We start from the raw sequence: 13,522 nt of genomic DNA on the forward strand, positions 1-13,522 counted from the left end.
GGGGGAAGGAAGCTTCACGCAGGGAGCCTGATGCAGGACTCGATCCCGGGGCTCCAGGATCATGCCCTGAGCTAAAGACAGACGCTCAACTGCTGAGCCACCCAGGTGTCCCAGAAAGTCAGTAAAATTTAGAGAAATTGTTCCACAAATGCTAGCTATTAGAAATTTACTAAATAAGCATTTACAGCCTTCAATATCTCAAGTATCTTTCTAAGTACAGGAGAAATATCATGAACAACACAAAAGTTACTTGTCCTTTTGTTGCTTATCACTCTTTTGTTTCATTATGTCTGTAGTCTATACTTCCTCACCTGCAGATAATTGAAAAATTGATTTTAAGTGGAAAATGGAATAATTATAAATATTGTTAATGCAGGAGAGGAGTCACTCACAATTTTTGTGGACAAGCGGAAGCTGAGCAAAAGATCTGAAGGAAGTGATTCCAGCACCAATAGCTCTTTGGTCACTCTGGAGACGCTACATCAACTAGCTGCTTCCTATTTCATTGACAGGGACAGCACTCTTCGGAGACTTCACCACATTCAAATTGCATCCACTGCCATTAAGGTATGAATGGGTTTACCCTAAAATGATATCATACCATTATTTTTTCCTAGTTCTAAAACTCATCTCTATATATTTGCATGTACCACTGATTCTACATTCTACAAAACGGTTAAACATTTCCAGTTTTTGTAAGTTATGTGATAGATTTCAGTGAAATGGTATGTATCTTGATGTAACTTTGTGGCTTAATAATTGGGTCAAGGCATCTCATACCCTAATGTTAATTGAAATACATTTGACTTGTGTAAGTAGACAGAGGTAGACAGACTCCCTCATGACATGTAGGTGGACAAAACTTTATTTTAATAACATTAATTTATTTTATGAATATTCATATTTTATAGTATGTATTTAAAAGCATGCTGAGAAGGTGCAGTGTTACCCTCAAAATGGTCAGTGACACAAGAGTCATTGAGAAGTCCTGATTTAAGGAATATTTTCTCCCATTACTTTAAAAATATAATTAAGAAGTAAAAGCATTTGGGTATAAGTTTCTGGCAGTCAAGACACAGCATAGTCTAGATTTCTGGGTAAACTCCATGTGTTCACTAGAATCCTTTCCCTCTGCCTATACTAAGGTTGGCTTTACCAAAACTGGGACAAAGGAAGAATAAGGTCCCTTTAATTAAAAAAAAAAAATAGAGGAGAGAGAAATAGAGGGAGAAAGAGACAGACAGTGGCTTCCAAAACATTAGACTTCTTGGCACATTTCTCTGGCAGTTTAAATCAATATGTTATTGTGTTTAGTCAATGGACATTGCCAAATAAAGAGTCATTACCATGTGATAGGGTGATCCAGGACAAAGTTAGCAGGAGCAAACTAAAATATAAAGAGCATTTCTTAGTGTTTTATCTGTAAGATTTCATAATCCATGTAAAAAGCAGTCATTAAATGTATTATTGTATTGCTTTATGATTTTAAAATTAATATGTGTGTTTTATAAGTTAATCAAAGGGTAATACTTCAGTATTTGGGGAATTCTAAGAAAAATTAGCCCAAAATATATATTCTGTACAAGATGTACAGGAAAGAATAAAAGGTGGTACAGAAATATCTCTAGCTTATAGGTTACACAAATAATACCAGCTGTCTTCAATATTGCTCATAGATAAAGTGTGGAAAAGATCTCCGTAGATATAAATTACACATTTGTAGTTAGTCTACTTCTGACTGTAAGACTTCTGTTATATTGGATAATCAAATATATAAACACTATCTATGTTGTATAGATAAAAATGTGGCCAGGTTGAATGCAGATATTGTAGTTAATTCAAAAATATTGTAAGATAGGACACTGTTAGAAATATTTAGCTTGAGGTTGCTGAGGACAAATAGACTTTTTCAGAACTCAATTTCAATGACATAAACAGTAACCTAAAGTGTATTTTCTAATAGAAAACATCATTATTGTGAGTATGTTTATTATATGGCTATTGATTTTTTTTCTCAGCCTCAAGTAGAATTATGCAATAGAGTTTGTACTTCACTCAGTAACAAATATTCATTCACAGTTTATGTAGAAACTTAATTCAGGGTCACTGAGGACTTGGAGCAGGACTTGGATCTGGAGAGGTCTGGTCACAGGAACAAGATCTTAGGGATCAAAGGCATCTGCTTATCTCTAAGCACTTAGCTACACAAATGTGCATATCCCCTTGAAGGCTGAGCTGGGGGATACTGGTCTGCTGGGATTGAATGGGGCCTTGCTGGCTGCATGGAGTTGCATCTAATGAGACATGAGGGACCTCTCACTGCTGAAGATGTCCTGGTCTTCATCAAGCAGCAAGTCCAAATTGGGACAGACTGTTGCCAATCTTTAGCTGCAGCCTCAGGGTGGTTTTTGGTGGGTGGGCCCCCTCCTCACTGAAGACTATGCAGGTGCTTGGTGCTGGGCCCCAGCTTCACAGATTTGGAAGGCCTGGCAGCCCCAGGCAGGATAAAGAGTTGTATATGCCAGCCACGTGTGAAACAGTTCAGGGTGCCTAGGGATTGGGAAAAAAAAGAAAAAGAAAACTTAATGGATTTTTGTAGGTAATTCTGGTCTCCCACGAGCAAAGTATGTATCAGAAAAATCAACGTTTTAATGAAGTAAAGTATTGCACAAAATATTGTTCTTCAAATGTGGTGATTCAACTCTGCTGATACAACTGTGTGGTAGAAATGAGCTTTATGTTTTTTAAAGATTTTATTTGTTTATTCATGAAAGACAGAGAGAAAGAGAGAGAGAGAGAGAGAGGCAGAGACATAGAGAAGCATGGAGAAGCAGGCTCCATGCAGGGAGCCTGACATGGGACTCGATTCTGGGTCTCCAGGATCACAGCCTGAGCCAAAGGCAGGTGCTAAACTGCTGAACTACCCAGGCATCCCAGAAATGAGCTTTAAAGAAATGACTTTACTTTTTAAGATTCTATTTATTTATTCATGAGAGACACAGAGAGAAGCAGAGACAGAGGCAGAAGAAGAAGCAGGCTCCCTGCGGGAAGCCTGATGGGAGACTACATCCTAGGATCCTGGAAACATGACCTGAGCCAAAGGCAGACCCTCAGCAACTGAGCTACCCAGATGTCTTAAGAAGTGACTTTTATAAGTAAGTTATCTAAGAGCAAGAGGAAGGAGTAAGCTGGAATTTGGAAGAGTGAGCAACCTCACCTTTAGAGCTACAGGGAATGTTCATTATCCATTAACCATGGAAAGGTCCTCCAGAGCACACAATGGACATATTTTAAAATGTGTATAGAGTGGCTGCAGATGGAAAAGAGAAGTGGGGCTTTAGATCAGGGAGAGGGAGCAGAGAACACTATGGGGATGATACAGGAATCGATAGTAAAGGGAAGTAAACAGATCTTGTGCTGTAACTGAGGGAAAAATGGAAATGAGATATTGTCACTCCAGTGGCAACAATAGGAGTAAGAACATAGTCACAGAATTACATTGGGAGTATGAGGGTGAGTCTCAGAATTACATGGGACAGAGGGGAGGACAATCAGTCTTTGCAGGCAGGATTTAATTAGGTCTGGATGGAGTTCTCTTCTGAGGCAGTTGGTAGTTTTAAGTGACTGGTGATTTTCTGGTGCAGGGTCAGCTGCTGTCTGGGTTACTGCAAAAGCCCTAAGGGAAAGCTCTTGAGGAGGTCTACAGGCTCCTTTATACCATGCACAACTGTATGTGCCTGTGCATTTTTCTGGGGAGAGTATCTTACTTTCATTAGTTATCAAGTATGTCCCTACACAGATGAAAAGTGTCTCTCCTCAATTATAAGATTATAATTGCTTCGATGTCATTTAACAGAATAAGAACTGAGGTTGGGGATGGGGTGGGGGTATATAGGGGGAATCTAAGGGCATTCAACTACTGAAATCCTTCATACTTGAATACACTGTTCAATGCAAAGGGTTTTTGTAGTTCATTTGAACTCAAGATCTTAGCTCCTTTACCAAATCCCTAAAGGGATTTATTGCATTGTTTGTATATTTAAAATTTTCAATGAAGGGTAGCAAGATCTGTAGTTTCTTTGATAAGCCAAAATGTTTTGTGTTTGAAGTGCCATGAAGTAGGCATTTAATCTCTTGAACAAATATATGAAGTTGTCTCTTGATTTACAGAATTTAGGAAACAAAGTATTGTTAAAAAATAAAGTCAAGAAAGATTATTGTAAGATAACAGCAAAAATATAATTAAATCTGCAAAATCAGTTCTGTTTTTATCATGCTAATTCTTGCAAAACAGTTGGACAAATAGTGTTAACTATGAGCCAATTTCTAGAAAATGGGATACAACAATTTGTTGTTTTTATATCTTATAAATGTAGGCTGCAGTTTACTAGCACAGCTGGAAATAAAAAAAGAGACTCAAACACCTATGTGGCTTAACTGCCGTATTATTCCAATTAACAGCATTTATATCAAGTATTATTGCTCAATATTATTATTATTTAAAGATTTTATTTATTTATTCAGGAAAGACACAGAGGGAGAGACACAGAGACATAGGCAGAGGGAGAAGCAGGCTCCATGCAGGGAGCCTGATGTGGGACTCGATCCTGAGACTCCAGGATCACGCCCTGGGCTGAAGGCAGGCGCTAAACTGCTGAGCTACCCAGGCATCCCTCTCAATATTATTTTAATGGAATAACATATCAAATATAATTTCTAGAATTGGCCATTATTTTCAGAAGATTCGATTCAGTTGACCCAAGTTATCTAAAAGATCACATTAACATGTTCTTTATGCTTATTATGAAGTAGTCTAATAAATTAATCTTATGCGATTGACAATGAAAATATATATTTTGAGAAAATGTAATCTATCACTTGATGTGGCATGTGCGTTTTCCAAAACTTCCTTAATAATCTAAATTTTATAAATCAGGTAACAGGCAGTAGGTAAAATTAAATGTTTTATCACTTAAATCTTTTAAAAGAACTAAGTTATTATTTTCTCAAAATAAGTACTGATGAATTCATTGTATTTCTGGCATATTTCCTGTACAAGAAAAAAATCAGATAGATTTTTAAAATTATAGTGTTTACAATTTTTTTCCAAGAAATTTAGGAATAACAAAATAATATATTAAAATTACCTTGAAGTTCAACATCTCAACTTCAAAAATCCACATCCAAATCATGTTTTAGTGCCACTTAGTTTCCTTAAGAATGTTGCAGGTAATATTGAGAAGGAGCTCCATAACTTTAGATCTACATTTCTGAAATTATAAAATCCATTAAATTTAAATGTATAAAGCCCTTTATAAAATTGAGCCTGAAAGGAATTTCTAAGAAGCATTTTTGATATGTAACTTATTTTCTCTTTGAGAATAAAATCAGAAAACTTCACAACTAATATTTAAATTTATTTCTACATGTTCAAAAAGCTTACTTTATGAAGACACAAGAAAATTTACATGTAAACCATTCATAACAATAAAAGGTTGATTTAATGTATTAGTTTCATTTTCAGAAAGAATTCTCTTGGCAAACTCTTTTAGGGTTTTAAAAGAAAGTTTTAATTTACACACAAACATAGACATCTTGTTACAAGTCGTACATTTAACTTAGTACATTTAACAAGTTTGACATCTTTTTTCAAATTCACAAAAAAGTGTATCTATATTTTTTGTGTATACATATTTACTTACCTGTAATATTTTTAAGCCTAAAGGAATAATATATTATTATTCCAGAATAATTAATATAAATTTAATGTCATGATTAAATTTATTAAAAAACAAATTTTTCAGAATAATATTCATATTTTTACATATTCAGAACTTTCATATTCTTGAGAATAATTTTCTACTTTTTTTATAAGCCTTTATTCTTTGTGTTGAGCTTTCTTTATTTTCGACAAAGTCCTAATTTGCTAGAGAGCAAAAGCAGAATATGTTTACATTTTTGTTTTATTTCTAATCAAAATAGCTTATATATGTTGGCTATAGGTAAATTAGAAAAAGAAAATTAAACTTGACTATTTAGATTAAATCTTTTTAAAAATTTTTTAAGACTTAATCACAGTATAATTAACATACAGTGTTATAGCAGTTTCAGGTGTACAATATATGACTCAATATTTCTATACATTACTCAGCATAGATTAAATCTTAATTATATAAATCAGGGAAAAATTTAAAACTTCTATTTGTGCTATTTTTCTGCATCTGTTTCATTCTGCTCCACTTTTCCAGCCGTGTTCCTCATATAAGCTTTGTTTCCTGTGCAAGAACCTACTTTCCTTAAGCCCAACATATTGTTTTTGTTTTCTGCTCCCTCACATCTCAGTTGTCATATTATCTTCACTCAAAACCCACCTTGTGTTTATATTTATTGTCATAAATCATTTATAATTATATACTTTATGTTATAACTGAGTGCTGACTAAATTATCTCTGTCATTTTTACAGAAAATATGTAAAGTGAAAAAGCCTGAACAAATAAAATCAATAAATGAATTTAATCTTAAATAAAATTAAAATCTCTAAATAAATATGCTTCTAGCCAAGATGGAATAACAGGGGGACAGAATCCATGTTACTACAATACCAAAAAATAAATAAAAAATATAAAAATACTGGATTTTAAGGCACTGAACAATAGGCAAAGAAGTACAGTAATCCATGAGAGAGAAAATCAAACTAATGTGAGCTTTATGATCACCCCAGCTTATTGTCTTGAGTTTCCAGGATGTGGTACAGGGAAAGAAAATCCAAGAACAGACCAAAAGTTTCCATAGGTTGAGGGAAAACCTCAGAGTGTGATGAGATCTAGGTGTTTTCTAGTTTGTTTGGATAGAATGCCAAAGAGGGGGAAGCAATGAAGAGAGAGAAGCCCAGAGAACTGCAGAGAGCTGCCCTTGGGTATTTAACAGAATATTTTTAAGTGTATACCTATGAGGAAATTGCCTGACATCTGGGAAGAAACCATTAATCTTGTACATCTCCATCAAAGTTCATGGGTGGCCAGGTGCATAGTCAATGAGCAATATTTTAAAGGGAATTTTTTTTTTTTTCTGAGCATGAGGTCAACAGTGGGTTTAAAATATTCAGTAAACCATGTTGCAAATAGATGTACTATTGTCCAGGATTTGTTGTTCCATTTATAGAACATAGGCAGAGCAGATTTAGCATAATCCTTAAGGTCCCTAGGATTTTCAGAATAGTAAATGAGCATTGGCTTCAACTTAAAGTCACCAGTTGCCTCAGCCCCTAACAAGAGAGTCAGCTGTCTTTTGAAGCTGTGAAGCCAGGCCATTTGCCTCCCTAGCTATGAAAGTCCTAGATAAAATCTTCTGATTCAAGGCTGTTTCACCTGCATTGAAAATCTGATGTTTTGGGGCACCTGGGTGGCTCAGCGGTTTAGCACCTGCCTTCAGCCCAAGGCGTGATCCTGGAGTCTAGGGATCGAGTCCCACATCAGGTTCCCTGCTTGGAGCCTGCTTCTCCCTCAGCCTGTGTCTCTGCCTCTCTCTCTCTCTCTCTCTCTCTCTGTCTCTCATGAATAAATTTTTAAAAATCTTAAAAAAAAAGAAAATCTGACGTTTAATGTAGTCACCTTCATTAGGTACCTTAACTAGATCTTCAGCATAGCTTTTGCAACTTCGACATCAGCACTTGCTGCTTCACCTTGTCCTTATACAGATACTTGTTTCCTTAAACTTCACGAACCAATCTCTGCTAACTTTTAACTTTTCTTGTGCAATGTTCTCAACTCTCTCAGCCTTCATAGATTTGAAGAGAGTTAGGACCTTGCTCTGGATTAGGCTTTGGCTTGAGGAAATGTTGCCACTGATTTGACTTTCCATCCAAACCACTCAAACTTTCTCCATATCAGCAATAAGGCTATTTTTCTTTAAGTATTTGTGTCTTTATTTGAGTACTGCTGTAAATTTCCTTTGAGAACCTTTCCTTTGCCTTCCCAGCTTGGCTGTTTAGTATAAGAGACTAGATTTCAGCTTATCTTGTTTTTGGCATGCCTTTCTCACTAAGCTTAATCATTTCTGCTTTTTTATTTCAAGTGAAAGACATGTAATTCTTTCTTTCACTTGCAGGGTTATTAATTGGCCTAGTTTCAATTTTGTTGTATTTCTGGAAATAAGGAGGACTGAGGAGAGGGAAAGAGACAGGGGAACGGCCAGCTGGTGGAGCAGTCAGGACATACACACTTATCGATTAGGGTCATCGTCTTACATGAGTGCAGTTTGTGGTCCCCCCCAAAACAATTACAGTAGCCACATCAAAGATCACTGATCACAGATCACCATAACAAATATAATAATAATGACAAAGTATGAAATATTGTGAGAATGAACAGAATGTGGCTCAGAGACACAAAGTGAGAAAACTGGGCAGCCCAGGTGGCTCAGTGGTTTAGCGCCGCCTTCAGCCCAGGGCCTGATCCTGGAGACCTGGGATCAAGTCCCACGTCAGGCTCCCTGCATGGAGCCTGCTTCTCCCTCAGCCTGTGTCTCTGCCTCTCTCTCTCTCTGTCTGTGTCTCACATGAATAAATAAATAAAATCTTTAAAGAAAGTGAAAAAATGCTGTTGGTAAAATGGCAGCCAAACACCTGCTCTCAACAAGTGTTGCCACAAACTTTAAATTTATAAAAACTACAATATCTGTGAAGCACAATAAAATGAAGTATACCTGCAATTTCACTTAGACTGAATTATTCGCTGGGCCCTAACTAACAAATTATAAGGCCAAAAACAATCAAACTGTCTTCAAGAACTGCATTCCAGAACACAGCTCAAGAACACTTATAGGAATATAAACAAATACGCCCAACATGCAACACAGTGAGATTCATAATGTTCATCAGTCAAAAGTTCCAGGCAATGAAGAAGCAGGAAAACACAAATAATGAAGAGGATTCAGACAACTAAAGCAGACTCACAATGAACAAGGACATTAAAATTAGAAGATATGAATATTAAAATGTTTCTGAAATGAATCTTTCTGATTTTTGAGGGGTGGGGTTGGAGGTGGGGGTTTTCAGTGGCCCAGGAACGAATTAGCTAGTTTCTCCAACCAAGGTGTCCACCAGAGCTACATTTTCACCTTATTCTCAACTTGATGAGGATTCATTTTCAAGCTTATATGGTTGTTGACACCATTCAGTTACTGGTCAAGGTGTGAGGGTCTCAGTTTCTTGTTGGCTCTTGGTGGGAGATGACATTCAGTTATTTGCCAAGGAACTCATATTATATGCCAGCTCACAACAACTTAATTTGTTCACTCAGTTTCAGCAAGGAAGAGAGTCAGTATACAGAATTACAATGTTATGTTGTGTAAATATGGACATATAGTTACATAATCACATATATTCTATCACCTTTGCCATATTCTATTCAGAAACAAGTCACATTTCCCACCTATACTCAGTAGGAGAGGATTACAGAAGAATCTGTAAACTAGGCGGAAGGAGTTTTGGGAGCCACCTTAGAGTCTGTCAGCCACAGACAAAATGAAAAAAAAAAAAAAATTGAAAAGTTAAGGGTCAATTTCCAAAGTTGATCAGAATTTAATCCTTCAGATCCAAGAAACTCAAGAAACACCAAACGTGAGAATCCTCAAGAAAATGACAATCAAAGCACTTCTTATTCAAGTTACACAGAACTAATACTAAAGAGAATATCTTAATTTTCATGAGTTATCTGAAGAGTTCCTGCATGGATAAAGACATCTCTACTCAGATATAAAGCTTATTAAGACTGTAAGTGCTTAGATGTAAGTTAATGAGGTATGGGGATCAGGTACAGAGGAACAATGCTGAGGATGACAGCAAATTTCTTGGAAACAATGCAAGTGAGAAAACAGTGGAGGTGCAATCTTTAAAATGTTTTAAAAATCCTGTCAACTTAGATTTCATTTTCTAGCAAAAATGTTTCAAAAACAAAGGAAAATATATTTGTGGATGTATAAAATCTCTAAGAATTCTGTGGCACCTAGCTGTCGTAGTCGATTAAGGGTCTGATTCTTGGTTTCGGCTCAGATCATGATCTCCAGACCACATGGGCTCCGTGCACAGTTCTTAGTCTGCTTGAGATTCTCTCTCTCTCCCACTGCTCCTCCTGCTTGTGCTCTCAATCTCTCTCTCTAAAATACACACATAAATGAAATCTTTTAGAAAGTCTATAAGAATTTTGCCATCAGACCTGAACTAAGGAAATGATATAGTTAAGAAGGAAAATGATGCCAGTCAGAAAAAAAATGGATCTGCACAGAGGAATGAAGAAAAGTGGTAGAAGCAACAACATGGGTAATGCTTTTATTATTATTATTATTTAAGTCTCTTTAAAAGAGACTTCAAAGAAAATTACAATGTATTTTGAAGTTTATAGTATATGTAGAAATAAACAGTAGGATAACAGTACCATAAAGATCAGTAGAGGAAAATGAAAGTATATGACTGTGAGGTTCTTGTATTATCAGTCGGATGGTATAGTATGATTTGAAGGTTGATGATAAGAATGTATACTAGGAATCTTAAAGCAGCCACTAAAATCACAATCAATAGAGCTGATATGACAAGGAAATGACATAATTGAATTATTTAAAAACTAATCCAAAAGAAGTCAGAAAATTAAGAAATAGGTAAGAAAGAACAGATGGAAAAAAAAATAGAAAACAAATATCAAGTAGACAAACTTTAACTATATATTGATATGATTTAACTCATAAAACAGCCTAAACTCTTCTGTTAAAAGGCACAGATCATCACATTGCATTAAAAAAAAAGGAAGATCCTATTTTATGACACCTATAAGAAAATCACTGTAATTTAAAAATAGGTTAAAACTAAAATGATGTTAACACTGGAGTGACTATTTTAATATAAGAAAAATATGTTTTAGAAAATAATATTACTAGGGACAAAATCATTTCATAATGATAAACTAACTAGTCAGTCATCCAGAGGAAATTATAATACTAAACATTTAAGTCCCTAGTAGCATAGCTTCAAAACACAAGAAACAATAAATTATAGGAGAGAAAAAAGTAGTAAAGAAATCCATAATTACAGTCAGAGATTTTAACAGCCTTCTCTCAATCTTTGACAGAACAAGTAGAGAGAAAATCAGCAAGGGTATAGTAAATTTAAACAATACTATCATTCAAGCCATGCAAAGTATGTATTAATAATAGACAATTATCTGGAAAATACTCAAATATTGAAAAGCTAAATAACACATTTCTTTTTTTTTTAAATAACACATTTCTGAATAACCCATGACTCAGAAAAAAATCAAAAAGGATATGAGAAATTATTTTGTACTGCATAAAATAATGAAAATATAACATATCAAAATCAATCAAATATTGGTAAAGTAGTACTATGGGGGATATTTCCAGAAGCAATATTTTTATCAGGAAAAAAAGTGATAAAATAATGACCAAACATTCCATAAGAATATAAAGATGAGCAATTAAATGCAAAGTAATCAGAAGAATGAAAAAAAAAATTGAAAGCAATGAAGTAGAAAACAGAAAAATGACAGAGAAAAAAATGAAACCAAATACTGTTTTTTTAAGAGTGTATCAATAAAACTGATTTACATTTAGCCAGAATTATCAGGAATTAGAATAGTGAATAGACGAATTATCAATATCTGGAATGAGAAGTAACTATATATCACTATAAAATACAGTTATAAATGTTAACAAGGATTGAGGGTGAACAAATTTGTGATTATAAATCACATGTATTTCTATTTACTAGCAACATATAATCAGAAGTTGAAATTAAAATTGATAAAAGATTTAAAAGTCCTATATACTAAAACCAAAAAAATACTTAAAAGTTAGTTATGATTATTTTAGTATTTTCACTATTCTACTTCAAACACACACACATACAGGTGTGTATACCCATACATATAGGGGTATATCCATCCCTCAGAGTGTCCTTTCTCTTTGTGTGTCTCTTGTTCTCAGTCATACTTGTCTTTCGCCCTCCATTTTTTCCTGATGAGTAATTAGTCATCATTACTATAATTTTTATTGTGAATGCAATGCTTCACTCTCTCTGACAGATTTTAAGATTTTCTTTTTATTTTGGACTTTTAAAAGATTGACTATAATATGCCTTGTTTGTTTGTTTGTTTTGTTTTGTTTTTTCCTATTTGTCCTTCCAGGACTTTTCCTCTGGGGCTTTGAGAGTAGGTTGTTCGATATTGTCCTTACAATCTTGTACTGTTTTATATTACCATTCTTTTTTCTGTTTGTTTTCCAATTTGATTAAATTATAATGGCTTATCTCTAGTTTATTCATTTTTCTCCTTAGTTGCTTAGTCTAATGTAAAACCAATCAAATAAAATTTGTTTAAAGATTTTATTTATTTATTCATGAGAGACACAGAGAGAGAGAGAGAGAGAGAGAGGCTGAGCCACCTGGGCTGCCCCTAAATTTTTCATTTAAGATGTAATATTTTTCATTTTGACCATTTATATTTGTTTATTATTTTATAGTCTCTCTCTGCTGTACTTGTCTACTTGCTTTTGCATATTGGGTATAATTTTTCTACTAGCTATGTTAGCATAGTCATTATCATTATCTTAAAGTTCCTGTCTGGGGATTTCTACTTCTCATTCATATCTGAGTTTCTTCCATTGACTATTTCCTGTCTTGCCCATTGAGTTCATGTTTTTTGCCGTTTCACATATTATTGTTATTTACCATTGTCTGTAAAACAAGAAAGAACCCACACAAATACAGAAAAAATTAAAGTAAATATTTCCTCTGAAAATAAGCATACCCCTTTTTCTATTAGGCTTCTAATATGTGTGGCTGAGTCAGACTAATTTGGAATTGGGGTAGACCTGTGTTTTCTTGAAAATTTAACTTGATCTACTGACACCTGGCTTAACATAGTCTGAAGGCAGCATCAGTTCTTTACATTTAGAAGAGCTTAGGATCTGCCCAAGAGTGAGATTCTTTTCAACTCATCTACCAGCTTTCTGAATCATAGGGAGTCACTTTTTTGCTTTAAGATTTAACTACCAATCTCTTGTGATTCTGCAAAATTATCTTTGCACTCCAGGCTTGTCTTGGCTTTCTACCTACTGGAAGATGGTTTTCCTTATTGCTCTCCTGTCCCCATTTTAGAAGTTCAATGCCTGGTACTTGGTCAAAGTCTGGAATGGCCTCGGAAGCATCATTATCAGTTCTTCCCATTTTGGGCCCTGAACTTGGTGAAAACTGAAAGTACCGGGGAGGACTTATCCTTGGGGAAAGCCTGTATGCTTCAAAGAATATTTCTCAGTTCTGCTGCTTTGCATTGAATCACCTATGTACCATCCCCATGTACTCAGTGGGGGCTCATGGCCATTTTACTGGGTGTGTATGTACACTCATTTTGGGGCTTTCTGATATTTTATTTAATTTTTTAAACATTTAATTTTTTTAAAAATGTTTTTTTTAAAACATTTTTTCCAGCAGGGACTGGATCCTAGGACCCTGAG

General features: G+C 34.8%; 1 protein-coding gene across 4 annotated transcripts in view; it reads left to right on the forward strand.

Moving 5' to 3' along the window:
- Positions 1–13,522, forward strand: part of BRINP3 (BMP/retinoic acid inducible neural specific 3) — a 377,833-nt gene that overhangs the window by 204,167 nt on the left and 160,144 nt on the right. For all 4 annotated transcript variants that reach the window (XM_025421013.3, XM_035711116.2, XM_035711117.2 and 1 more), the window contains one exon: positions 377–567. In XM_025421013.3, the coding sequence (XP_025276798.1) occupies positions 377–567 (191 nt within the window). The remainder of the gene's footprint in view (positions 1–376; positions 568–13,522) is intronic.

The sequence above is a fragment of the Canis lupus genome, chromosome 38 (assembly GCF_003254725.2).
Source record: "Canis lupus dingo isolate Sandy chromosome 38, ASM325472v2, whole genome shotgun sequence".
NCBI lineage: Eukaryota > Metazoa > Chordata > Mammalia > Carnivora > Canidae > Canis > Canis lupus.